Below are 27,419 nucleotides of genomic sequence, written 5' to 3'. Positions count from 1 at the left end.
AGGTCGAACGACGAGGCTTCCGGTTTAATCGCCTGCTGCGTTGAAGCGTCTTTCAGCCAGGTATGAACTGGCTTGAACAGTGCCACTCTGTTCCTGACACTGACCTTCCACCTCTGTAATGTCTCGCTCGGGCTCACAGCCTGAAAACCCCAGCCTCGGCCTCTGTCTTGATGTCAATCCAGAGCACCCCGTGGCTGCGGGGCAGGATAAGATGACAGGGCGTGATGGACGTGTTGTCATGCCAATGACGGATTAGTGTTCGGAGAGTCGGGAACAGCCACGTGTGAGTGAGAGCTGTCATGGGAGGAATTATGACCTCACATCTATCTTCTCCTCTGCTTTCTACCTTTTCTCCCCTGCTTCTTTGACATCCATTGTCTTTTCCTCTTCTTCACCTGACCTGCGGGTGATTTTGTTCAAATCTACTCCGCTCTTTAAAGCTGCACTGATATTATTAACACTTGCTGGGTAGCTGCAGAAAATAAAATGACCTCCTGCTGTGTGAGAGGCAGTACATTAAATCCCTTTCCATCATACCTCGAGCCTTGTTGCTAGGTTTCGCTGCTCTGACTTTGTTTGCTGAGACCACCGTCAACCTCCACCTCAGACCCTCGGCCGCCACCCCCTCTGTTTACTGACCATCCCTTGTTGTTCAGCTGCTTCCTTGATGGTGTGCACCACCAGTTTGAGTAAAAAAAAAAAAAATGTGAAAGGCTCAAGTTCAAAGTCACAGCCACAATGACTTCAAAAGACGAGGGGGGATGAAGACATAAACCGCAGCACGTCGGTGCACAAAGAAGGTAAATTTCCTTTGTATCCGCAGCCTCCGGGCTTTTCAAGGGCTGTCCTGCTTTGGCCTCTGTATTAAAGCGTGTTTGTTTCGAAAGACAGGAAACACAGCTGGGTAGTGGCTAAGCTCTGATTTTATTTACAAGTTTATTTTGCTGTCTCTGAGGCAATGCGCTCTGCAGCGGTCGTATGAGGTAACTTCATCTTAGTCTGCCATGTGTACCAGCCTTTAAAGCATTGTAGGAATAGCTGGACATTTTGGGAGATATATGAGCTCATTTGATCTGCTGCCTTGAGAAGATCAACCATCAACCATTGCTATTGCACATTGCTTTAAATCCAAAATGAAACACACTGAGTGTAACTAACTAGTTTCTTCAATTGGTTTTAGTTCATGAAATGCCAGAAGGTGCCACACACAGAAACCACTCTCTAATGGGGCAAAGATGACCCTTTTGGATCTCCAGTGCAAATACAGCATTATGCTGCAGAATTGGGAAATCTTTCATAATAATTATATGCTTGTGTGGAGCTGTTACGTTTTGCGCCAGTAGGTGCTTTGATTTGTGACTTCCTGCAATAACAGACTATTGGGATGCATATATTTTCCCACAGAACCACGCTCTTCCTCTTCCACCTTCCCTTGCAAACTTTCCTCTATTCCTTATCTTACATCCTCCCTGCGCTTCATATCTCCACTCTAGCCAGCGTCTCTCTGCACCCATTCCCTCATTCATAGTTCATCTGCACTGCCCTCCACGTGGCCTTAAGGGTCAATACATTCTGCCCCTGACCGACGGGACCCCAGAAGGCAGCTACAGGTCAGGGAATCTCGCTGCTGCAAGATTAAATCATCCTCTTTCCTCCTCTAATTTTCTTTCTTTCTATACTTACGAGGGATGCGCCGCATGTCCAGCGCAGTCAGTCTTCACAATGCTTTTAACAGCATAAAAGCAGCCAAGCCAGAGGAGGCTCACAGGAGTATGAAGACGACCAAAGACTTAAAAGAAATGCATTAATTTTTATACACCGACACACATCTCTACGTGTCATCCCTCTCTTACCCCTGGGTGCAGTTGGTGTGGCAGGGATGACACTCGTTGTTGGCCTTGGCGTACTTGAAGATGAAACTGTTGGCCCCCTGTAACCCGTCAGGGCACTTCTCCACGCAGTTGGGTCCATCTTTGAAGTGGAGGCATTTCACACATTGGTCCGGGCCCTGAGAAGAGAGCAGCACAAGGAGGAGGGGAGATGAGAGGATGGGGCAAGGAGGAGGCGGCGGACAAGGGTTGAATAAAGAAAAAGAGGTGGCGGGTGTAGTGAAGCGATTAGTAAGATGGAGAGGTGGGGAATGAACATAGAGACACAAATGTAAGACAAAATGATGGGCAAAGAGGAGAAGGGAAGCAGCAGGATCAATAAAGTTGCGGAAAAAAGAAATGGTATGAAGCAAGAGGAAAGAATGGAGATATAGAAAAATGAACGAGAGGAGAGAGTTGAACAGAATTAAATTCAAACCTGGTGAATCATGTCAATTTTCTCACTTCCTACCACGGCTAATGTAGCTGCATGTAGCATCCATTCAGCAATTTATAACGTGTTGAGCAAAATCACCAAGAGTGTATTCTGCTGCACCTCCCGTTACAACCGGCGAAATGCATAAGGAATCAGGTCATGTCAAAGTGCGCGAATCGAATGTGATGGAGGAGATGACAGGTGGTAACTGAGCGCAGCTGCAACAGGATCATGAATAAGTAAGACGCACAGTGGTGTGTATGTGTGTGTGTGTGTGTATGAAAGTAGTATGAGAATAACTGCCTGCACCCGAGGTGTGCGGTGCGCGTGTCGGAAGCGCTGAAGGTGCTGTCTGATGCGTGAACTTGTGCAAAGACGGGCCCATTTGTGTGCGCGTGGGCCGTGTTCTGGCGCTCTGCTGCTAATGACGACCGCAGTGACCTGACGGACAGCCGCTCGCCGCTTGACACATTCAGACGCACGGCATCAATAAACATTATTCTCCCTTTGCACGATGTCGGAAAGCATTCAAGTATGTCCGCGCCCGCCGTATGCAAGTGTATTTGTGTGTGAGAGCGCCTGTGGATGATTGACTCTGGTGTTATTTACTACTCAACTGTGACCAGCATCTCAGAGTCGGCAGCCTCTGTGCATCCTTGAAGAGTCACTCCCTCTCCCGCTCTCTCTCTATCTCGAGGGACAGTCATAAAAGGTTACTCACACAACTGCTAAATTCCACCAAACTTTCTGCAGTGTAGCACTGCAAATGTACAATTAGCCTCAATGTGAGAGGTTTGAAATCATTTAGGCCATAAAGAATAATGGTGAAATCGAGATGCCAGTCCACCTCTCAGTGCTTCTTCTCAGCCCTTCACTCTCTGTGGCGTTCAACCCTGAGCCCATCCATTCCTATTGGAGTCACAAATCTTTACCATGTGGTCACAAATATTTTTCATTTCCTAAAAAAGGCTAAGTGATGTCTTACGACAGCTGAACAGTGTTGCTTTTAGCAAACGTTCCTCAAACAGGGATGAATAAATATTTGCCGGGCACTATTTTCAGCTGCAGTTCAATAAAAGTTTGGTCCACGAGGCAGGATTCACTGCACCAGGACGGCGGCCAGAAAGAGCTGAACGAACCGCAACGAAAGAAAACACGTTCGAGGAGATTCAGAAAGAAGCGAATGAAGAAGAAAAAGAAAATCGCCACGTAAATAAACGCACAGCAAATTCAGAAAAGTCAATGCAGATAAGTTGAAAGCTGAACACAAAACAACAAAGTTCCAGGGGGCTCGCTTTAATGATGCTTGAAAAATCCAAACTATGTTTATTTTAGTTTGAACATTGCATGAGTCCAATATTATTAAAAGTATCTCTCATACCCGGACCAAAATTACTTAAGTCATCAAAAATAAAAGTGTTGCTGATGCAACATAGCTTGTGTCATTTTTAAATCATTATACTCCAAAGTCATTATTTATTTATGCATGAACATGTCAGCAGTGCTTTAATGCTATAGCTGGTTGAGGTGGAGCTTGTTTGAGCTGTTTTGGTACACACTTTAGGGCGGTTTTGTGTAATACTGTAACATATTTTACAAACTGACTTCTTTTGTGTGTCAAAGTCTAATCTGAAAAGCTACCGTGGCTGTGAAATTTATGCTGTGGAGCAAAAAGTGCCACATTTGCACCTGAAATGGAGTGAAGTGCAAGCATGAAGTACCATGATTAGCATAGACTGTGTTTCACATGAAAAAGAAAAAAAAAAAAAAAAAGTCCAGAAATTCAGATGGAAAAGGCACAGAAATAGCAGCAAAAATCCACTTTGTGTTGCAGAAACGATTTTTTTCTGCTTTTCTATCCCCTTCATCGCACTTCGACTCCTTAGATTTTCCTGGTGACCTTTTCCAGGTGTCCCCCCGGTTTGGGAATTACTGGTTTATAGCATTACAATGCAAATGGTGACACGACCGCTGCAACCATGTTAAACACACTGTGTGTTTACAGAGGCGTGTTTTTTTGCGTGCATGTGGAGACACGTGCATCTCCGCTGACATTTTAAAGGGAAATTCGAACATTTTGGAGCTTCGTGGTGTGATTACATCCGAGGTTGGAAAAGTGACTTCGCAGGAATGTCAGAAACTAAACTCTTTTTGCTGTAGCGCGTGCGTGTGTTCGTGCGTGTGCGTGGGGGCGCTTGCCAAAACCATGCCTCCAACGGTAGCCACAGTAGTTTATCATTCCTCCCATTAACCTACCATTCACCTTTGCAAACACAGCACTTATATCTTCTGAAATCCTGCGCGGAAGACCGATAGACTCCCACAAAATAAGCTGGAAATCCACTTTAGCACGCACAAGATATGAGAGGAAAAATGAGAAGAGTGGTTTTAATCTGAAAGTGAAAAGTCTACCCCGGGAAAGCGTTGTTACGTGAAAAGGAAGCTGATTGTGAGGGCGTCCGAAGGGAATTGAGGAGTGTCTTACCTGGCCAAGACATGTCATGGCGTTCCCATCCATCTTGTCACACTGGCTATCACACTCCAGGCACACGGATCCGTTGGCAAATTCCCGCACTTCCCTGGTAGAGATACAGATGCATGTATTATAGATTTGAGAGCATATCCACTTTGAAATATTGATTATGAGCCTGCAAAGGGAGGATTTTGATGATGCTGTGTGCATATGACTGCAAGCTCTACATAGCTTTTTGATTTTAAAGCAACATGTGATACGGCATCAAGAAAGCAAGATTACACCTTCATTTACTTGTGCCCTTCTCCGCGGTTGTTCCTTGCACTGACTGCTGAAGTGCCCTCTGGTAGGGGGGCACGCGGGGCAGGGAGCTGCCTAAGACTATTTGATCAAGTTAAAGGCTTAGCATGGTCAATATGTTAACAATGAAGGCCCATGAATAATGAACAGCTTTTTAAATCATGGGCAAACACGAGGCGGCGCGTGGAGGGAGGGGGGAGCGAGAGGGGAGCTCGTGGGAGGGAATGAGAAAAGAGAGGGATGGCAGAAGAGGCCAGGGAGTGGGCAGGGAGAAAAGTTTGCTTTGGATAGGGCGAAGGGGTGAGGTGCAGAGGGAGTGCGCGGGGATGAGAAGAAAAGGCAAAAAGACAGGAAAGCAGAGAAGGAAGAAAAAGGTGAGTCAGAGAAATCTGCTTTTCCTACTTTTATCAAATCCAAGAATGATTGCAGTTTATGCAACAGGTATGAGCTCTTCTATCGCCTTTATTTAGCCAGTTAGAGCAACGCGCTTAGTTCAAGGTTTTGTTTTTCCACTTACACTTGTGAAGGAGTAGAGGCAAACAATAGAGCTCAATACTTGGCTTATACACTGCAATTACACCGACAGGAGCTGCACGGTGCCTCAGGCCATGCTGCTGCATCCTTATATGTGTCTATATGGGTGTTTGCGCGTGTGCATGCACCCGATCTATAAATCCCACCCGTTGTTTGTGTCAGGATCGGCGCATTATCTTCCTTTTTGAAGTGTGGCGTCTCTGGCGAGCAGCTGTCGATAGCAGCAGCTGCCGATCAAAAACACTTTTCACATTAGAGGGATCGATCAGCCCGATGCAGAGGACAGACGTCCTCCGAGGAGGATCCGCCCAGTTACAAACAAGCCCCCTTTCCACACGCCGGTGAGATAATGAGAGCGACTCGGCGTGTGCGTTGTGTTCGTAGTTGCACGCGATGCTACGATGGCGGAATGAAGACTCAACAGTTTCCTTCCTTGTTAGCTGCTTTTATGTGATCTTGAACTGAGAAATTTGGAACTCCTGCGGGTGTGTGCGTTTTATGAATTTACATGCGGTGAATATTAGATGAAAATGTTTTGGAGTTGGTGGTTGTAAAAGCTGCAAAAAGGAGGAGACATTCCGACACTCCCGAGTTCAACTGTATCACATTAAAGGGCAATAAAAGCGAAGATAAAATCCTTGATTTCCCCATTGCCGAGCTTTAATACCGGGGCATTTTTTTTAATGGTCCTAATGGTTCGTCGTGTTCACAGCGGTTCATCTCAAACATCGAAATATACAATATCACAGAGTGTCCTTTTACTAATAATGTTTTCGGTAGACTCAAAGGAAACTCCCATTGCTCTCTTTACATTTCTCGCTGGTCTTTCTTTCCCTTGTTCCAAAATAAATTAGATTTCTCTCCTGGCAGCTCTGTCCAGGGGAATCCTTTAGAAAAGGGCCCAGGCAGTGGAGAGATATCTCTTTTGTTGGTTGAGAGGGGAAAAAATACATGGAGGAGAATGGGTGAGAGACAAAGACCTCGGCAGCGGTGCTCTCTTGGGTCATTTCCATTCCGTCAAAGCCGTTCCTCCTGATTGGCCCCCTTCACGGCTGGAAGTGTGCACCGAGGCCCCATCGGAGGATGGCCTGATGGGGGATTAGCCCTGTTTTAGCAGGAATTTAAGCAGGACTGAGGCCACCATTCAGACCTCCAAACCCCAAGAAAACCAGAGCATGGCCGACCCACCAGAGCAACTTTTTTAATTAAACACTTTCGCTGCCTCTCTAATCCGCCTTCCTCCCTCCTCCCCCAACCCCAGTGGACACCATCTCAGACGTTTTCTTTTCCCCTCTCACACCCCTTTGCTCCGCCTTTGTTTTATTCAACAGACGGATAAACTAAAGGGAATTAGTGCCTTTCCTCATTAAGAATGGAGACATAAAACGAGGGCGAGCAGAGGAATCTTAAGGTTTTAAAATCACCAACCTGAAAACATATTTAATGAGCTACTGCTAAGTTTTGGAGATATTCAGTCCAATACAATACATTCAGAGCAGAGCAGATATTAAGTCAGTCCATGCTGCACACAATAGAACCCCATATACACCCACTAATCCCAAGATATTCGAACCAATCATTTATTTGAATGTGAGATAGAGCTGAGACAGGGATATGAAAAATGTACATATTGCTGTGCAGCTGTACATTAATCTGTAAATGTAGGGTTAGTATGTCACTAAATTAATAAATGCGATGCATGAACACTCTGTATACACATCACTTTTTCTTCTTCACAGGTTTTAGGCAAGTCACTATATAGTTTTCAGGGAAATTTTGAAAAATGTTTAACATGGAACTCCTCTCCTTTCTTGCATTGCTGGTGAATCCTGTGTCCATTCAAAGGTAATTCGTTTGGCTCGCATAGAAAAATCAACTTGACAAGCACTGATAAGAACAAATTTTTCAGTACCATTGTGCCTGCCAAGCTTGTCATCAAGCTCAGAGACTGAGGCCTCAACAAAGCCCTCGCTGATTGGACCCTGAATGGGCCCTCCCCTGTGCTCCCGGTTCGTGCATGACTTATCCGACACCATCGTCAAGAGCGGTGGTGGCGGCACCACCCTCGTCGGCCTGATCGCCCGCGATAATGAGACGGAGAGGAGAGGAGGTCAGAGCCTTCACGTCTTGGTGCCAGGAAAATAACACAAAGAAGCTGATTGTGGATCACAGGAAGCGACAGAGAGAAACACCGTCAATAAAACGACTGCTTCAGGTTCCTCTGGGTTCACATCAGCAGGGCGTGACCTTTCACCGTCACCATCACGAAGATCACAGAGGGTGATGAAAACTGCTCAACGTATCATCAGGATGAAACCACCATCCGTGGAGAATCTCAACACCCAGCGGCGTCAGAAGAAGACCAACAGGACAATCGAAGACGCCAACCACCCTCAGCCTCCGGCAGGCGGTGCCGCAGCATCTAGTCCTGCACCACCAGGCTCGGGGACAGCTGCAGGCCATGAGACTGCTGAACTCTCGAGCTCTAAAGCTCATTACTGTCACTTTAATTGCACCAGACTGGAACACATTACCTTATGTGTGTGTGTGTGTGTGTGTGTGTGTGTGTGTGTATGCATATATAAATCTGTTTATACCTGAACATATATTTTTCCCTGTCATCACGACTGCACACCAGTCCATCTGAGTACAATATTTTACACATTGTTTTATATTATTCTATTTAATATATGCATGATATTTTATTCCTATATTTCAACTTCTGCACTATTAATGTCTTCTCCTCAGATTCTCTTTTTCTGGTTTCTCACTCAGCTTGTGTGATTTCCTTCTATACATTTTGTATGAGCATTGTTGGAGGGAGCCTGGGATCAAGAACTTCCCTGCCAGCGGCGGCTTCACTGCAATAGCAGTGTGACAAAAAGAGAACTTAAACTGTGTTCATCAAAGTCAAACGAGGGGCGCCACTGACCGGACTGCTCCTCTCTCAACACTTCAAACGGCGGTTTTATCCAAACTGAAAATATTCGCTCATGTGGATTGAAGAATTATGTTTTAAGTTGATATCGACAAAAGCAGCAGATGAAACCCGGCTGACAAATAAAGAGACTTCTGAAACAGTCTTTCTTAATATTAATAAATTCTCATTCCATGTTGTATCAGTAACATCTACTTGAATTGAGCTTTTCCACTGTGTTCAAGTAATTCAATGATTTTTGTGTCAATGACAAAATGGGATCCCAGTTAGTGGTGTGACATCAGTTTTGTTCTCTGTTTAAAAGGGCTAGTTTCCCCAAACTGCACAAAACTACCTGCAGATTTGCTCTCTAGGGTCATTTCAGCATTTCTCTTTCTTTCTTTTCTATTTTCTGTCTTCTTTTGATGTCCTGTTGTGCTCTCACTCACTGCAAATACAGTGTATTTTCTTAATATTTGCACGAGAAATCACCTTTTGTGTTGGCCTGAAAGATGCAGAAACCATGTAGTGGTAGTCAAAAGGGGCCTTTAGGTGGTGGACGTGGTGACGCAAAGCAGGAAGCGGGCCTGTTGAATGTTTCTTGCATTGCATCGCAGTGACTGTATTTACAGTACAGGGAGCAAGTGTGCTTCAGCAGCTCCCTGCCACGCGCCTCTTCCTCACCAGTCTTCTTCAAAGCCTTTGCTGTGAGCTGTTTTTGCCGGCAACTTCAAAGCTTCCCTCCCACAAACGGCGCAGAGAAAGGACCGGCAACAAGTCAACATGACCGAGGGTTGCTCGCTCTCATGCGCCCCGCCTCGCACGCACACGTGCACGCTCTCCACGCTCAACCCCCCCCCCGGGGAAAACACAAGCTTGACATCACTGCTTGCAAGAAAGTCATATTTGTCTTGTGGCAGACGCTGTCGGTGCAGTCTTATTTTAGACGCGTGCTTTAAAGTGTAGTGATTCACAACATCTCCCCGTTCATTCAAGAGTAGCACAAAAGGCTGGAATCTACATCGACAAAGAAGTGTTTCTCCCCAGGTGAGCTGGCAGTGATCTTTTTGATGTGCCTCTCGGCAGCATAAAGCAACGACCTGAATGCAATTATCCACACTGAAAACAGGGCAGCAGTGGATTGTGAGGACACACTCAGGGCCTTTGTCGCAAAAGTCAGTCATTTCCCAGCTCAGAGCAGTAAACACTCTTGTCTGTCAGCCCAAATGGGCAATTTGTAATAAAATATAATGCTTCAACAATATATTCAAATTGATTTTGGACAATGGGTGTAACGCAGAGCCAAATGTTCCTTTAATGTCCACGTTAACCGTTCACAGCGTGAAATTCCTTATTGGTTCAGCTCATTACGTTTGTGGCAATCAACAATGAGACTCTCCTCTTCTTGGAGCCCATGAGAACGTTTTGACTTTGCTCTCATGCATCAAAGATGTTTAAATTGATTGCATTTCATGCTTGTCATGAATTAATGCAGTCTCCTGAAACCACAATGACATGACATTCAGGAAAATGCTCATTTTAAAGATTCGTGTAAGATCAGCTCAAACATACTGCGGGACGCTTTCGCACTGAATACATCAAAAGAAGATTTTTTCATCAGTGTATGCGAATGAATGAACGGCTCACCCATCAAAGAGGTTGCAGGACTCAACACAGGTGCGGCCCCGTCTGAAATATCGACAGGAGAGACAGTGGTCGGGCCCCGGGCCCCAGCAGCCGTCGTCCGAACACATTCGATCGCACACCATTCGCTGCTGAGCTGTGGAGAGAAAGCAGGTAAATCAGTGAATATGATCGGCAAACACTGTCGCACACATGGCCTCAGGCGCTTCCACGTGCAGAGACAGTAACCTGCCGATACACACCCACACTGAAACATGATACAGTATATAAATTGCTCCAACTTGACCAACAATACACAGTAACAAAGTCAAATGTATCTACTAATGTGTGTGCACGCTCGTGTGAGAGTGCATGTGTTAGTGTAGTCCCACGCTGCCCAGCTGCCTGAGTAAACATTGATATTTCCCTCACTTCTGCCATTAAAGACCGCCCCAACCAGAACCCTAAGCCCTTTTTTTTCCAGTCGAACCACAACAATCGATGCTGCTCATTGGGCTCAGCGTGTTCTCCATCCGGTGAGTGACATCGACGTCCCCGGGAGTGTCGCCGGGTGGGGGCAGAGCCCTTTGTCAACAGCCGAACAGTCAATGGTAGACAGGGGGCTGAGCCTAATGAAGAGACCTGTGCAAGGCCCGATCAATCGATTTCTAACACACACACCACACTCATTAACTGGCTAATGATATCAATCGCAGCCTGGCAGGGCCGAGGACAACTACAGTGGTCCATGTCTTATCTCTGCCTTTCCAAAGTGTAAGAGACATTACAAAGACCTGCCCTCTCTTTTAGACGTTTCCACACTATTGAGCAACACTATGCGGCCATTTTTCGCAATCTGCAGCCAAAGCTACATGCAGACTATTCGTCGTTCCATCAGGTGTCCACTTCCTGTGAGCTTAATCCACCTCTGTGCATGACACATGAAGCTCTTTCCTCGAAGGGAGCTGAATAAAGGCTTTCCTGGCCTTGGAGTGTGAGAGACACCCGTGACACACCGGCCGTGGAAACAGGCACGTCGGTGCAGAGATATGCCGAGAGTCTGAGTTTGGAACTAATTAGAGGACGAACAGGAAAGAAAGGAAGAGAACAGGAGAGCTTCAAGCTTAACTGGCTGCCACTGGATGTGTGTATGGGCATCGGCGTGTCTGAGAGTTTCCTCTGGCGGTTTCAGCATTTCCCTGCCTGATTTGCAGGTGCATCAACATGTCAATATTGGCAACTTCATCATAAGTAAAGCACATATTCAGATTTTCGCAAATATTTAGGAATCTTACTGCATTCCTTCGGATCTCGGTTGTTGCGGATCAGGACTTTCTGGCTTGGGGTCCTGAAGAGCGACGTCCAGTTGACGGTGTTGTAGAAGCACAGGCCGCTGTTGTTGAAGATGTAGACGTTCCCGGCGCTGATCTCGTCAAGCGACTGGAACTGAAGCGAGGAGATCCAGCGCTGCTTCAAGATCAACAGCGAAATGCCGCTTCCACTGCAGGGGACAGACAGAGAAATGGATTATGAGAAAGAGGAAGAGGTTGAGATAAAGAGGGGTGAAAGAAGGGAGGAGGAGAATTTTAAGAAATGAGCAGATTTCAAAGAAGGATGAAGGATTTGAGAGCAACGATGCCACGGAATGGAGACTAATAGGAGAGACTTTTAAACGAGAAGAAGACGGAGAAAAAACAAAAGAAGGAAGGTGATAGAAAGAGGACAAGAGGAGGAAGAAGAAAAAGAAACAAAAAAGGGAACAGAGTGAAACAGAAAGGGACGAGGGTGAGACTGGATGAAAAAAAAAGACAAACATAGCACAGGCACAGAGACGAAGACGATGCGGTAGGAGGTTGCTGAATGAAACATTGCTGAGCTACAGGTTCATCACTGGTGTTTAGAAAACAAGATCCGCTTTGACTCCGCCAGCGCTGCGCCTCGGAACTGCCACTTGTAAGCGAGCACAGAACCGCTCATCAAAACGGGGCTAATCAAAGCTGCGTGAACTCGCTCTCTCTGCAGAACAACGTGGGCCGCCGCCTCATTAGTTCCAACAGTCGCCATCCAAACAGGAAAACAGCCAGAGAGAGAGAGAGCGATGAGGATCGCTCTGCACAAGCAGGTCTTATAATACGAGCATGGCGTCTTCATGTTAGCAAAATAGAACCGCATGCAATGTAATATGAGTTTGAATTTGTAAAACGTGATGTGGAACTACACATAATGTACGTATGTAAATGTAATGCTAATGCTTTTCATTTTTGAGTTGACCAAAAAAGTTCGATGAACGTTTTGGACAGCAGTTAAGTCAGTGTCTGCAGTGTGATGAAGCAACATTAGGACACACCTGTAAAGAGATCTCCCTCCAATAGTTGCCAGGTTGGAAAAAACACTCAGGTCTGTCATGTTCTGAGGCCACGACTGGATGTTGAGGTAACCTGACGACGAATCAGCCAAGACAGAAGAACATGTGCTCATCAGCTCATCAACAGCTCATAGATAATTACAACAAATCATAAGCCTTGTTTTTCTGGCGAGAGGGAGACAGGGGAAAAGGGGAAAAGGAGTACTTTTGATGAAGGAACATAAGAAACATGTGCAAGGGAGTAAAAAGAATCACTTTGCCGCATTCACATTAAAAAAGGAAACGGTCGAGGAGTCGCACCGCCTCCGTGAAGTTCAAGCAAGGACCCATTCTTCGTAGGAAATGTACTCGTAGAAGACAATATACGCTAATTAAAAGAATGGATTTAATATTCTGCGCACTCTGTCCGGTTGCACTTGCCTTTAATGACAGATTATATCAAATCAGGATCTGTGGAAATGACATTAAAGGGATAGAGCAGGAAATGGCTGGGCTAGAATGGCCATTGCTCTTTCTTATTGCTTGGGTTTTCATTATGAAAATGCAGTTTCACTCCATTAGCTGTTTGGCTCAACTGCAAGTCGCAGTTTAATTTGACAAAATGGTTTGTATACGAGGTATTTCTCATCCCTTAAGGCCTCTAATAGTTAATGAACAAATACACCCATGCACACACACACACACACACACACACACACACACACAGCAGCACGTACTGTAAGCACGTGTAACTACCAGACATCCACCACAGCATCTTTTAGAGTTCACCAACAAAAATCAGCTCTCCGCTTTCCTCTCGGAGCTTTCTTTTACTTCCTCAGAGGCCAACATAATCATGTTGTTTTGTCCCGTCAGTTGAGTTTTTCAAGGTGAGGCAGCCTCACCTGTGATCTCTTTCACGGTGCGAAACACATTAAGGCGCTCCGGGTCCAAAGGTCCAATGCCATGGTACATGTCCCTAAAGGAAAAAAACACATAGCAGAGGCGTGCGACAAACACGCGGCGAAGCTATCGCACATGATATTCATACACTGCTGTCGTAGGACCCAATTTACGAAACACTTCTCTGGTACAAACACAGTGAACCTGAATGCAACACTGAGAATGCTCTTTTTCTTGAATGTGCTCTGTGACGTTCATGGTTACATATTCTTCCCTCTGGGAACTTTGAGTGTTGGTGGTTTTTGATTGAAGAGGGTACATTTCTCATAGACCATCCTTCTCTGACACAATAGGATGTATATATATATATACCTGCTTGTTTCCCTCTTATTTCATACTGCTGTATTTCATACACTTAGCATTCTATTGAATTTGATGTTTTTATTTTTCTTGCATGCATTCACAGGAACATCAACAACAACCACTCCAAACTCATTTCAAATTAACAATTGATAAACTATATGTAATGTAAAAGGGGTCATCGACAGTTTCCACCGAACCCAGCAGCTCCCCTCAGCTCCATGGAGCATTTTTAGCATCTTTTAGCTCATTGTTTAGGTTACATCCTGTGACTACCCTATTTTGCCTCACTTGCACTGGTCAACTTCATTTCAAGCTGCAGCTTCAGTGAACAGACTCTGAGAAATCCACTGCAGCATGCAGACAAAGTTAGCGACCAGCTGATGAACATGGTGACACTAGCATGTAGCAGCTAACAGCAGCATTTCGTAGCTAAAGAGACAAATTATTCTCTCGAGGAGTCAGTTGAGACCAAAATATAGCTAAAAGGATTTAATATACTCACAACATTAATACTAATGCACAGCTGTGTAATGCCGGTTACCCGAAACTTGACATCTCAAAACAAACCTAAAACCGCAGATGGATTTAAAAGGTCTTTTTCCCTGCACATAATGAAATCAGTGTTCACTTGGCTGCAATGTTTCAAGTTGCCACTTACCCTTTAATGCCAGTAATGAGGAAGATGAGGTTGCCGTTGATTTTGGTGCAGTTGACAAATTTATCAATGTTGCTGGCATCCACTGTTTGAGCTGTCTGCAGGCTGCCCGTCCCTATGCCGTCACACACTGACGAAACAAATGCAAACACACACACATTAAAAAAAATGATTAACTTTTAAGTTGCTTTGCTGTAGGTATGAACAAATCACCTCCTGTATTTTAGAGTATATCCAAAGTGACCTTGTGTTGCAGGGACCTCATTTTGAGAAACTACTATTAGCCATTTGTCACGTTAATCCTTTATACTCTTTTATGAAAATATACCCCTTCTTTTGGTGCACAGGCAAGGCCGTGGCCCCTCTCCATGCATTGGAATTCTTTTGATGAAAGCATGGGCCAATCCACAGCCAATTCCTCCCTATAATGAATTCATTACATCTGCATTAATTAAACTTGCGGTCTAGTGTGAGCCAAGTATTTCTGACGGCTGAGGGGGGATGATGAATAAGGCTTGCATTAAGTGGTGTAACCAGTTTTTGATAGTGATTTATACCAGCCAATTCCATATCTGAAATGTTAATTTGTTATCATTTCCCACAGTTCCTTGGGCTATCCCTCATTAACCCCTCCCTGCTGCGTGACGATGTAATCAAGAGATTAACCAATCAATGGATGCCAGAGCCCGTACATGGAGCCGAAAGGAAAACACTATTGTCCTCCCTCGAAAGAGAAAGGGCAGATCAGTTACCTTTGTGAGAATGACATGATGAAGGGGTTAATCCTCTGTATTGAACTGAGGGAATGCCATTTAATTTCACGTTAGGCATTTTATGCATTCCTTATAAAAGCATTTCATGTTAATTAACATGTGGGGAGCAATTATGTGACCTTTCATTTACGCTATATTTGTCATATTTATCCTCCACTATGTGAGGATATTCACAGCAGTTCAACCCTTCAAATAAATGCATAAATACATGTTTAACATGCATGAAGAATATTTAGTCATAACTGCAACAAATCAACAGCACAGGAGGTTATGAAAATACTTAATCTAGCCATAATATGTATATAAGGATGGAGGCTGTCGGCTGGGGGGAATGAGAGTTCGCGACTCAGACGTTTAAATGGGGATGTTGGTACAGAAGTGGGTGGTGCACGGCTTTATCCTAAGATTAAAGAAGAGGTTGATATTTTGGGGTGTGCATTAAAACAAATATATCAGCTGTAAGTATATGTAGTGGAATATAACAAAAAGAAAAGCTGGCTTTCATAAAGACAAATGACCTATAGTACAAAGCTTTTAAAGTAATTCTTGTGGGCTACTGTTGATCTAGTATCATCACTGATCGCATAAAGCTTTTAGATTAAAATGGTTTAACTGCATGAGGTCTTGTACATACAGTAAATGCTGTGCAGTGGGCCAGGAAGTGGGGGAAGCGAGCGAGGCTATCTATATAAAACATGATTTTCATCCAACTGAGTATAACTTCCACATTATACACTGAAACACGGCCATGTACCAATAGTTTTTGCATCCCTTGCACTTTGTTCTTGACGTAATAGCCCACTGACAATGCACCCAGTGCGGGATTTAGTTTAGAAAAGATGTAGTGTTGTCTGTGTGTCTCTGGACGAAGATAAATTTAGGCAACAGTCACTGCATATGAGTGATGCAAGCTCTCCCCGGGCCAATGGGCAATATAATACATCAGCAATGGTAATGTTTAATGTAGGCAAGTTAAGAATTTGACCTTGATTGCGAGGAATCCATGTTTTAAAATCCAATCAAGTGAAGGCCGGTATTTAGGATTAAAACAGGATCAGATTAGCATCAGATTAGCAGTCGACCAATCGGACGCTTTGTAGGCTGAATTCTGAAGATGGAAGCCATCCTTCTGCATAGTCGGCGGCCCAGCTCCGTCCATGAGAAAGAGCAACAGAAAAACGGCCAAAAAAACGATGACAGGGATGAGGTTGGTGCAACGGTGCAGGTTGTTGTTGGTCAGCTGACAGGAAGCAACCACTGCTGCAACTTCCACTGAAAATGAGTCACTAAATGGCTAACATATGTACAATGTGGGGCTGAAGAAATGAAGTGAAACTAAATGGCCATTAAGTCTGATTATTAGGACAGCTTAAACTAACTTTGGCACAGCATTTGGCTTATTTTTATTCCTTAATGCTAACTAATTACAGTGTTCCCTAATGTGAAGAGCTTTTTTTTTTTTTTTTACATGATATGATACAAGAATGATGAATAGAGCCCAGTCTGATGTAAGGTGCACTTGATATTCTGCAATAGAGCAAATGAACGAGCAGCTTTCTTCAGAACATAACACAGTTTACCTTTAGGACAGATGTCGGTGCAGGGGATGCACATTTTGATGCGGTTCTCCTCCACTTCCATCTTGTTGCTGGGACACGCCCTCACACAAGAGCTGTGGTCCACCACGAAATTATCTGACGGCAACACAGAGTCGGCGTTCCTGTTAGTTGACTTTTGCTTCCCTTATTTCATGGTGCACAGGCTGTGATGATAAGTGGTGTCACACATCGCGTTTTTATTGTTTAACCGTGTAAAATCATAAAAATCAAAGAGTAGCATTAACTCGTCGAACGAGCCCTCTAATGGCGAGAAAATGGATTGTTTTTTAATCACATTTGTATAATGATCAAAACTAATGGTCTAGGGCTGCATTGCTTCGCAAAAGTAATGAATCAAATCAGTACTTGGTTGCGGCAGTGGAGGAGTGCAACTGGTGTATGCTCATTTGATGATCAGTGGAACCTGAATATGCAATCTGGTGATGTAGCTTGACTTCCTAATGCACGCTCGCTGAATTGCTGATGCGCTCCTGAATCCGCAGCCGTGAAAAGCAGAACTAAGATTTGCTTTCTTTTCAGCTGCCAGAAGCCGGCAACAGATGGTGAAACAACTACTTGATTGAGATACACAATTTATTTATGTTTGGGTGATTTATCTTGACTTGAAATAATTGTCTGGAGTCTTATTTCAGGATGGATAGAGGATAAACGCTTTTTCAATCGACACCAGTTCACAGGCTATAAAACTTAATTATGAGCATCATAATGAGCATCTTTGTTATTGCAGTCTAATGTTACTGTAACTATATCTACGTGCAGCTGCTTGGATGCATGCAGCAAAGCATTTTGAAGCAGACTCACGTGGACATTTCTTCACACAGAAGGCTCCATAGGTGTACTTGGCTCTGGGGTTGTGCTCCAACTGAAAAGAGGTGGGGTTGTACACGAACGGCTGAGGGCACTGGGTCACACACGCTCCGCTGTCGTTGAAATTGGTGCAAGCCTGCAGGAAGCACATAACCACAGTCAGGTGAAGGCAGAGGACACTGGCCAGACCTCCAATGGGGGGGTGGTAGTGCAAGGAGTAAAACCTCGCAAGGTAAGGCAAGGGGAGGTGTTTTCCCACACAAGTCACTGCGAGCGAAATGGTATTACAGCAGCATTTCATTTTATGTCGGATAGCGACATGCGGATCATGCGGCCGTCCCTTGTCTCTTTGAACGCCAAATGGGAGAAAAATTGGAGCCATTGTTTCACAGCCGTTGATGTAAATGGTGAAATGTTTCCCCATAAACCTCTTAAGTGTTTTGTCGTCTGTGGCCACAGGCTGAAACGGCAGTAATTGAATCGGATGAGCCTTTCTGTGAATTACAACTACAATATCATCCCTGTTGGCGTGCGCTCGTGCGCCGAGCACGGGTTTGCGAAATAGGAAGAACTTGAGGTCATAAAAGGGACGCTAATTGGAGCACTGAATCACCAATTTGTTCTTTGAAGAGCGCTGCCGCGTTCCAACTTACAGCCCCGTAAAATGACAAACAATTCATCAGCCGGTAAACAAAGTGGATCATTTTCGGGCGGGGAGGATGACAAACAGATGTTGCACGGAAGACGTGGACACGTGGAATGGAGGACGATGAGGGTCTTTGGGTGTGTGTGTGTGTGTGAGGCAGATATGAGAGCGAAAGGAGGCAAAATAGAAAAAGCAGAAGACAGAATCTGAAAGAAAGTTGAGAAAGAGGAGGAGGAAGTGATGAAGAAGGCGACAGTGTGTGTGTGTGTGTGTGTGTGTGTGTGTGTGTGTGTGTGACGTACGAAGCAGTCCGTGTCCTTGGGGCCCGAGCAGCCGCCGGCACACTCGCGATGGCAGCAGTCGCTGACGTAAGGCCCGAAGCATCGACCGTCACACTGCTCTGCACACACCGTCTTTGTCACTGCCCAGGAAGTGAAATGAGAGAATTTTAAAGGTCCGACACAGACACATGGCACATTCACAGTCGTAAAGAAACAACACGGCTATAGGTGCGCGCAAACATTATTTCTCAAGCAGAAACAAATTTGAGGGCTTCAGCAACCTAAAGGTCACACAGCACAGCTGGGTTTGTGACCACAAGGTCGCTTGCTCGAATGCCCAGACAGGCTTTAAAAACACGGAGCGCCGCCTCCTCTCTAAACAACCACTCTGGTGCCCCTGAGTGAGCCTCTCGTCCCCCAACCGCTCCAGCATCGGCTCATCCGCCAGCAGCAGAAAGCCGCGGCTGCGCTTGGCAGGCCCTGAGGTATCAGTCTGAAGCGGACGTTGTTGGAGTGAGCTCAACCGGTTTCCCGAGATAAATGAAGTTTGAAAAAAAGTTGCGTCGGACTGGACCTCACTGAGTCACCATGTCTGTGTTTATACATGGGCATCCACAGCCAAGCGGACTGATCGGCCAAAGACACCTTCCAACTGTGCTGATAATTCCCAGAAAGCCTGGATCTGTCCGTTGCTGTGCCAGCTCCTGTGGTAACCGGGGAAATATTTACAGCCTTTCCTGCATTTTACTGCAGTTGCATTAGTCAGTCTTTTTTTAGCAAAGCACTAATGCTTGGATGTGGCTCGTACCTATTGCATCAAAGTTGCTCCGACACTTGTGCTAAATAACAGCCTCCCCCACGTCACCGGGACAGTGGGAGACGCACCAGCCAGCGAGTCAGCAGGAGCTTCAAGCTGAGGCATTAAAAACTGCTGTGCTCACTCTCGGCTGTGTTGGAAACATAATGATGCAGCAGTGAAAAATACAGCAAGGCCCTGTAAGTCTTTGAAAAGCGGGCCAGTCCTTCTCTCGATCCGGACGACAAGAACTGAATTCATACAGAGAGCTAGCATTTCTCCAGCTACCCTCCTTCCGCTTTTGTCTTCCCATTGTTTCTTTTCTTTCCTGATAGAAATACTGAATAACTGCTTTATTTATAAACTGTTTCAGAGGTTTGTCCATGCATCACACACCTTATTTGAGGGGGTTATGGAAATTGTTTGGCATTTTGGGAAATACATGTATTCCCTTTTTCTCTAAGAGGAACTTTAAATATTGAATCAGCCACGTGTTCAAATACAGAGCTCAAGTAGGGATGTAGTTAGCCTAGCTTAGCATAGAGACGAAAGACAGGGGAAAGAGCTATCTTGGCTGGGTCCTGAGTTTAAATGAAAGCCTATTTATTAACGTATTTAATTAACACCTTTACAGATTCCAAATTATTCTCTGAGAGTGAGATGAGAACATTGATATCAGCATCTTGCCTGTCAAGAACAAAACAAAAGCAGTCGCATTTTTTTTCTGAGAGCGAGACGAGAAGACTGATATCGACTTCATGCCAGTGCGTAAAGTACAGCGCTTGAGTCGGGATGTGTTTAGCCTAGCTTAGCATGGAGACCAAAAGCAGGGGGAATTAGCTAGAATGGCTCTGTTAAAAAAAAACAAAAAACAAAAAACAAAAAAAAACAGAACATCACCACTAGCTTGGCTCTGTCCAAAGTTAAGAAAAATCTAAAGACCACACTGCATCTTGTTTGTTAAATTTCGATACATACGAATTAGTAAAATGAACAATATGTGATTTTTACCAGGCTAAGCTAGGCTAACCACATCCTCGCTCCACCTCTGTAGTTCAAGGCACAGGCATGAGAATGGTGTCAAACTTCTCAGCTCCCCCTGGCAGGAAAGTGAAATTGAACTATTGAACTATTTCTTTAAGTCAGTATCTGGAATGGCCGATTCGTCACACCCTCGTTAGCAGGCCCGTGGCTCACCAGAGTAACTGTAAGCGTGTGTGTGCGTGCATACTCACAGGTTTGACACTGATCTTCCTGATGGCCCCAGCAGCGTCCGTTGCAAGAGCGATGACAGCGCCTGCCTGCAGAACACACACATACATGCACACACACACACACACACGCACTGCTCAGCAAACTTCAGATGCAGTTTAGACACAGCACCACAGCACCCTCGCACACCAAATGCCTAAACGTCCACTCACGCACACCCTTAAAACTTCCCCGACTAGCGACAGTGACAGATCTGTCGAATCTCCTCCCACAGTCATTGCGGCGACTGGTGGCCTGCAGAGAACATAAGCATGAAAGACAGGCTTCTACTCCCTTCCGTCAAGCGCTTGCACAGGCAAAGTGGGACGTGACAGCGAGCTTGCAGCCTTCATCTGCCAGTGGCCCATCATCAAGACTTAATTGACTATGGGTTAATTACAGAGTAAGTGGAACAGTGCAGCAGACTGTCACCCGGCCCCTTCAACCACTCCCACTGTGGGGTTGTTAATGTTAAATACTAACTACGGCTTGGCAAAGGCCCCCAATTTGGCAACCTCAACTCCCACACGCTCTCTTGTCATTTTTTTGGCCCACCTCCTCTGTTCTTTGTTGCTTTTCATCCTCCTCCTCCTCCTTCAGTGCCATCTAATCAACAAAATAGCGATGTTTTAAGCGCATTGTACTTAAAAGTGCCTTCTCAAACCCACTTCAGAGTGAGCAGCTTTGCACGAAGCCTAACTCTCTGCTGGTGTCGCAAGGCTGTGCAGATTTTGTTCTGCTCGGTCTGCAAGCAAAGAAAGGTCATCACGCCTTTTCATCAAAGAACCTCCCAACATTTCCCCCACTGTCCATGCCTTTGCTCGCTATTTGGCGCCTCAGCTGTCCCTACTGTTCACCCTGACATGTTTTGATACTGAGGGCCCAAAGAAACTTCTACGCTTTCCCTGTCACTCCCTTAAAATGAGCAAGAGGCTCATCCATAAATGCGCAGAAAAGTTTGAGAGAGTCTGCCTTTAACAGGCAGTTCTTCTGACACAGAATGTCCGCCGGATAGCGACGCCTGTTATGTCCAAAGCAGAGGGAGTTGAGGGACTGCGGGGACCACGGAGGAAGGGGGAAGGGGGCGCATCAGGGGAAGTGGGCAGCTTCAAACCAGCTGTCAGATTCACTGAGATTTAAAAAGAGCACTGCAGACAGCAGCTCCATGGGCCTCGCTGCACAGCCGTGACCATACCACTACAATGGAAAGGTTCACACGTTGATCTAACGCTATGTGATTTCGCTTCCAAATGACCGCCAGGCAAACAGAATGAATAAAAAGGGATAGGGCACGGCTGCTGCTGGTGCTTGGCGCGTGTTTGTGCGTGTGCTTTGACAGTATGTTGGCATGGGGTCTGCCTTCACATGTCACAGATGATGCGAAAAAAACAAAAAAACACACACAAAAAAAAGATTTTCATCCCAAGTTACTGGTTGCACTGGTTTCCACCCACATGCGGTACTCACATCCGAGGTTGCTGTTGTTGGAAGGTACCACCAGCAGCTCAGCCTGATGGTTCTTGATAATGTCACGCCAATGGATGGTGTCCGCATGGCACAGGAACTTGTTCTGGTCAACGTAAACGCCCCCGTTCAGTATCTCTGCACAAGGAGGGAAAAAATGACGGAGAAAGAGAGGGATGAGCGCACAGCCAAGGATATATAGCACATGTACACGATGGCAGAAAATCAATACTTCAAGGTTAACTCCAATCCTTTGTCTCAAAGTACCATGCGGCACAAGGCGTTCCCTGAAGTGCATCTGAGCATGAAGATAAATGCTATTGACAAATGCACATAGTAATTCAATGCCAGAGCCAAAGACAATGATGTTTCATGAAGAACTGCTCCCAATAAAATAAGTAAATGGATTCCACAATGTAAACAAAGCAGCCTTGGTTTTGAAAAGAGCTCAGAACTTTACAGCAGTATTTTCATAAAGCAGTATAATTTCCTCATTATGCGTTGAGTATTAAATAATTTCATTTGGCTGGAGAGTGAGACAGAGTTAATGAGTTTGAATGTCACTGGAAGACACCAGATACTTGTTGTTTTGATTAAAACTGAAATAGTAAACTGGAGTGGATATATAGCTCTCCTCAAATCCTTACAGTTACAGGGACGCTGTTCATGAAATTAGTGTTAATTAAATGAAGTCTGGTTTCAGTGGGATTCATGCTATAGGTAGAGAGCTCAGAGGGTTTAGATGTACTGAATTTATATCTTGTATCTCACTGATTTCTGGTCGCAGAGTTAAAAAATAAAGTGTTTTGGAACGTGTTCAGCTTTTTATTATCTTGAATGGCTCTCTCTTGGCTCACAACAGGCCCAAATCATCTAACCGAAGACAAAATAAGGGATCACAGCTCTCTTGACCTAATCGGCATCTCTCTATCAAAGTGAGAGCCGACGCAACAAAGACAAAGGCGGGCTCCTCATCCAGCATTCGCTTAATAGCAAAAATATGTTTCTTTTCAAGGACCAGTGCCCTTAACAGATGCCTGCGCATGGTGTATGATAATAAATTCTAATCTCTCGGCCGGTTACTAATCCAGGTTTTGGATACGGACACAGAATGAAATGATGCTGCAGTAATCCCCCCTCCCAAGCTGTGACCTGCGAGAGAAGAGAAACAACAGCCCTCCATCAGTGTCTCTTTCTCTCTGGGACTCCAGCTGACTGTATTATTTAACCGAGTTGAGGGATTTAGATGCAATCACCTTGCATCTCTTTCTCCTTGAATATGAAGTACTTCCATGAAAGTGCTTGTCATAATAAATGAAAATTAGTATTAAAAAAAAGTAACAATGTGGTTCAGATCAGGGCCGGATTAGCTGAAGGTAAAGAAGGGTATTATCTCCCCAGGCAGATTATTAACAGCGTATGAGTTATGCGGCCGATTCAGCAGCTGAGAAGCACACGCAGGAAGCTAATCATTACCATCCGACACCCTGATTAAGGAAGTGGGCCTTGGTAGAGACGGGGACATTTATTCAAAGCCCTCTTAGAGGTGACATAGCGCTCCGTCTGCCCGCTGAATGGCCTACAGCCGTGGCTTCATGTAATCATGTTCCCGTCACAATGGGCGATTTATCAGGGCGGTGTTCTACATTCATGGATGGTGAGTGAAAAAGGGGACAGGCTGTGCTTCATTCAAATAATATGTGGACCACACTGAGAGAATGCTTTGATGCTTTTTTAAAAATACGAATGGAATAAGCAGCCATCCGTTGGACAGACTTCTGACTTTACTGACAATACGCTGAATGGGCATAGAATTATCTAAAGGAGACGTGTCCACGCGTGTGTTTCCTTTAACCCATCGCTGGATTATAGTCTGATTTCCCTCAGGTCACCTTGACGCAATACAGGGCACCGCTGTGGAGAGCCACTTTGGTCCTCAAAAGATCCTCCAACAAACAGCAAAGTCAACTTGGAACAGAAAAAGGGGTCAAGGATGCAGTCTGGCTAAACCAGGTGTCTGTTAGGGAAACGTGTATTTTCACTTCATGCTGGATAAGAGCTGAGGATTTATAGTCGCTTGGCTTTGAGTTTTGTTCAACATTTGCAAAAATAGCAGAACTGGGGATGTGACAACTGGCTGCGTTAGAAAACGTTACAGTGTGAACACGTGACTCCATTCTCAAATTTGAGCTTTCTGTCACACGGTCTTCAATGAAGTGGAATAAATGGGGAATACCAGGATGGAAAGACACCACGTCTGAACGAATGATTCATGAAGCTACATAGGAAGCATGATTTCATGACGAGTTAAATGGTTAAAAGTACCAAATTTAATGAATAAGATTTGCCATTTAAGACTTTTAAGAACGGCAAAATCAAACAAAAAATTCAAAACATTTTTGAAGTACCGTAATAATTTCTACACTTGAAGCCTTTAAGGTATGACAGACAGAATCCATTTAGCTGTTTTATGGGGAGCCGTCTTTCTGTCCAGCCCGCCCAGCAGTCTCCCAAATGCTCTTTTAAGTGCCTGTGTCCAGACCCCCCGTGCTCGCTGCAAGACAAATTGCCACCTCTTCTGTCCATCTCGGCAAGGGCACTAACTCTTCGAGTGGGATGACAAGCCTGTATCGGGTGGTCGTTCATTAAGGTGCGGCAGTCCTGCGCCACCGCCCTCCCCTCCTTTCCCCTCCTCTCCAGCCCCCCCCCCAAACGCCCGTCCACGCTTTCGATCTTTCCATCAGGAGAGGGAGATCTACAGCCGACCAACCGCCACTACACCCCCCCCACCCACCTAATTCCCCTCACCCTCCACACTGCTGTGAATTACGAGGTAGTCATAAAAGCTATTGTCCTGCATCAGAGAAAAGGGGGAGAGGAGGTGGAGGGGTGAGAGATAGAGAGGGCAGCGGGAGAGGGAGGGAACAGAGATACGAGGACAGACCTGCGTGGGGGAGAGGGGGAAGAGGTTATTGCTAAGTCTAACAAAATTAATTATGATAAAATGTTTTATTTAAAGTAATAATTTCCAAACCTTTTACATAAATAGACAACGCTGAATTTTACTGGTGCTGCTCTGTAATGTGGCTGTAATGTCCTTGTGATTTGTTCATAAAAGCTTTTCGAGTTGCAGCTCTAGAAATGGGAAGTGGCGCGGTGTGTTCACTGCTTTTGTAATTTACAGTGAGCTGCAACAATGGCTGGACTTTCCCACGCTTGCAAAATTGTAGCCAAAATCTTACTCATGAAGTACAAATAACAAAAAATATGTTTTAGGTTGGCATGATTAATTCATTTTTAAGACAATCAATCAGACACATGGCCAAAATTTTGATTTCATGAATCTAAAGTTCCTTTTTTTGGAGAACGGCAGGATATACCATTTGAGAAAGCGCATGACAATATTCATTTTTTGTATTGTCATCAGTTTATTATTGAACTTGGATTCAACCTGTGGTTGTGTGCAAGCATCTATTTATCAAATATATATTTTAGGGGAACTTTTTTTTAAAATACATATTAATTTAATATGTATTTTTCTATTTATGTTTATCTTTATGTATCAAATAAAGTCCTACTTTTCACATAACAGTAGTGGACAGAAACACACATTTTCTTTTGCAGAATATTGTGGAAATTGCATTAAACCTAACGCAACCTATGGAGAGAAATAGTTGACCAACAGTATTTCAGATTTTTTTGTTGTTGTTGCTGCTGAGCCTTGCTGTGGGCCTGCCTGAAAAGAAGTTGAGAACTAATGGCTTCCAGGGACAATAACGTGCACTGATATACAGTACATGGCAGTAACTGCGGTCTGAAGGCCAGCACGCTTGCAGACTTGACCTGATGACACTCACAAACACAGTGTGTAACATTACAGGAAAGACTGCTTCAGATCGAAGGTGTTGAAAAATTCACTTCCGTTAAACTTTTGCACTGAAATGTTTGAATCTGCTTTATTTTTGATCCTGAATGGTTGTTGGTTGGTCACGCATGATGCAGATTTCAGCCTTTACTGTGTCATGTGAAGGAAAACATTGTGAGTGTCTGGCATAGTGCTTGCAGTAATTCTACACCGCCATAAGGAGCTCTATTGCAGTTTTTGCCATTTAATTCCTGTTTACCAAAGACACATTATTTGAGCTAAAAAAGAGCTATTTTGGGAACAGCTTAAGTAATCGCTGATTTAATCACAATCCTCACCACCTCTTTCAATTCCTGCGTTTTCTATGGCCACTTGACTGAAAAAAACAAGCCATGATGGACCTTGCAGCCTTTTAAATGGACTGATCTGACACAACAGAAAGCTCACATCTTCCCTTTTGATAGTCTGTATGTTGGACCAAAGCAGTCATTTCCGCCGGGTGCTTTGCTGGGTGACAAAGTTCCCAGCGATGGCGTTTTGTGCGTGTATGTGGCCGCTGAGGGCTCCGCTGCCATATGCTCAGGTCATGTTTGGTTCAAGACTGTCTCTGGTGGAGCATTTTTGCTACATCTTGGCTGTGAAACAAAGTGTCTTGCTGTGGTGGAGGGGAAAAAAGCTCACCAAGCAAGTTGGACTGTCATGTAGAATTAGAGATTAGATTTTATGTTGAACTGTGCAGTGGGATATGAAGTGATCCCTGGTGGAGAAGACGATTATGAGAATATTGTCATATGAAACTGAAAAAATCAATAAATGACTTTATTTAATGGCACTGCATTTACTGTGTACTGCAACATCATCAAATCCGATAAATGCCACAATTTTAACCCCATGTACAGGGGCGTTATCGCGAAAAATCACCTATGTGGGGGAAATTTAATTAAAACAATTGAAAAATAAAATGAAATTAACAACTGAAACCCAGATACAGCTAGCTGCAACCTGCTTCCCATCACAAACAGCAAATCACACCTGTGCCTTTTCAGCCTCATCTAAACTGGAACGTACCATTTGCTAAGGTAGGAAGAGGGGTGAGTTAAACAAGGGTGCACATACAAAGTCTGCATGATCGCAAACAAAGATATGATACAAAGTAGATATGCCTTGCCAGGGTTAACACGCTGTTGCTGTTGATGTCTGAAGGTATCAACACAAGCAAATCAGCTAGACTATATCGTCGATTCTCCCCTTCCCTCAGGTACTTGACAGCGGCCAACTTTTTTTTCTCATACCTGCTTTCAATATCATTTAACAAGCAGATGACCTGCAACAAGATTAAAGGCACAGTCAGAACTGAGTTTGCTTCTGCATGCATTTATTCCCGACCAGTTGCTAAGTGATCGTGTCATGTTGTCCTCATACACAAATTGATCTTTCAGGTGCAGAAGTGTTCAATGGCAAAGCCATTAAAGTGTTTGAAAGGAAGCTTTTTGATTTACTT

General features: G+C 44.7%; 1 protein-coding gene across 1 annotated transcript in view; it reads right to left on the bottom strand.

Annotated features, from left to right (window-relative positions):
• Nucleotides 1-27,419, bottom strand: part of LOC121627685 (receptor tyrosine-protein kinase erbB-4-like) — a 247,084-nt gene that overhangs the window by 47,394 nt on the left and 172,271 nt on the right. The window contains exons 4-15 of the mRNA XM_041966711.1: nt 22,057-22,191; nt 20,574-20,639; nt 18,564-18,682; nt 17,610-17,751; nt 16,770-16,883; nt 14,420-14,546; nt 13,401-13,474; nt 12,499-12,589; nt 11,447-11,652; nt 10,176-10,308; nt 4,790-4,883; nt 1,854-2,008 (exon numbers count right to left, since the gene is read on the bottom strand). Coding sequence (XP_041822645.1) covers nt 1,854-2,008; nt 4,790-4,883; nt 10,176-10,308; nt 11,447-11,652; nt 12,499-12,589; nt 13,401-13,474; nt 14,420-14,546; nt 16,770-16,883; nt 17,610-17,751; nt 18,564-18,682; nt 20,574-20,639; nt 22,057-22,191 — 1,456 coding nt within the window. The remainder of the gene's footprint in view (nt 1-1,853; nt 2,009-4,789; nt 4,884-10,175; nt 10,309-11,446; nt 11,653-12,498; nt 12,590-13,400; nt 13,475-14,419; nt 14,547-16,769; nt 16,884-17,609; nt 17,752-18,563; nt 18,683-20,573; nt 20,640-22,056; nt 22,192-27,419) is intronic.

The sequence above is a fragment of the Chelmon rostratus genome, chromosome 24 (assembly GCF_017976325.1).
Source record: "Chelmon rostratus isolate fCheRos1 chromosome 24, fCheRos1.pri, whole genome shotgun sequence".
NCBI lineage: Eukaryota > Metazoa > Chordata > Actinopteri > Chaetodontiformes > Chaetodontidae > Chelmon > Chelmon rostratus.
The sequence above is the reverse complement of the archived record's forward strand: the minus strand, read 5'-3'. Positions and strand labels throughout refer to the sequence as shown.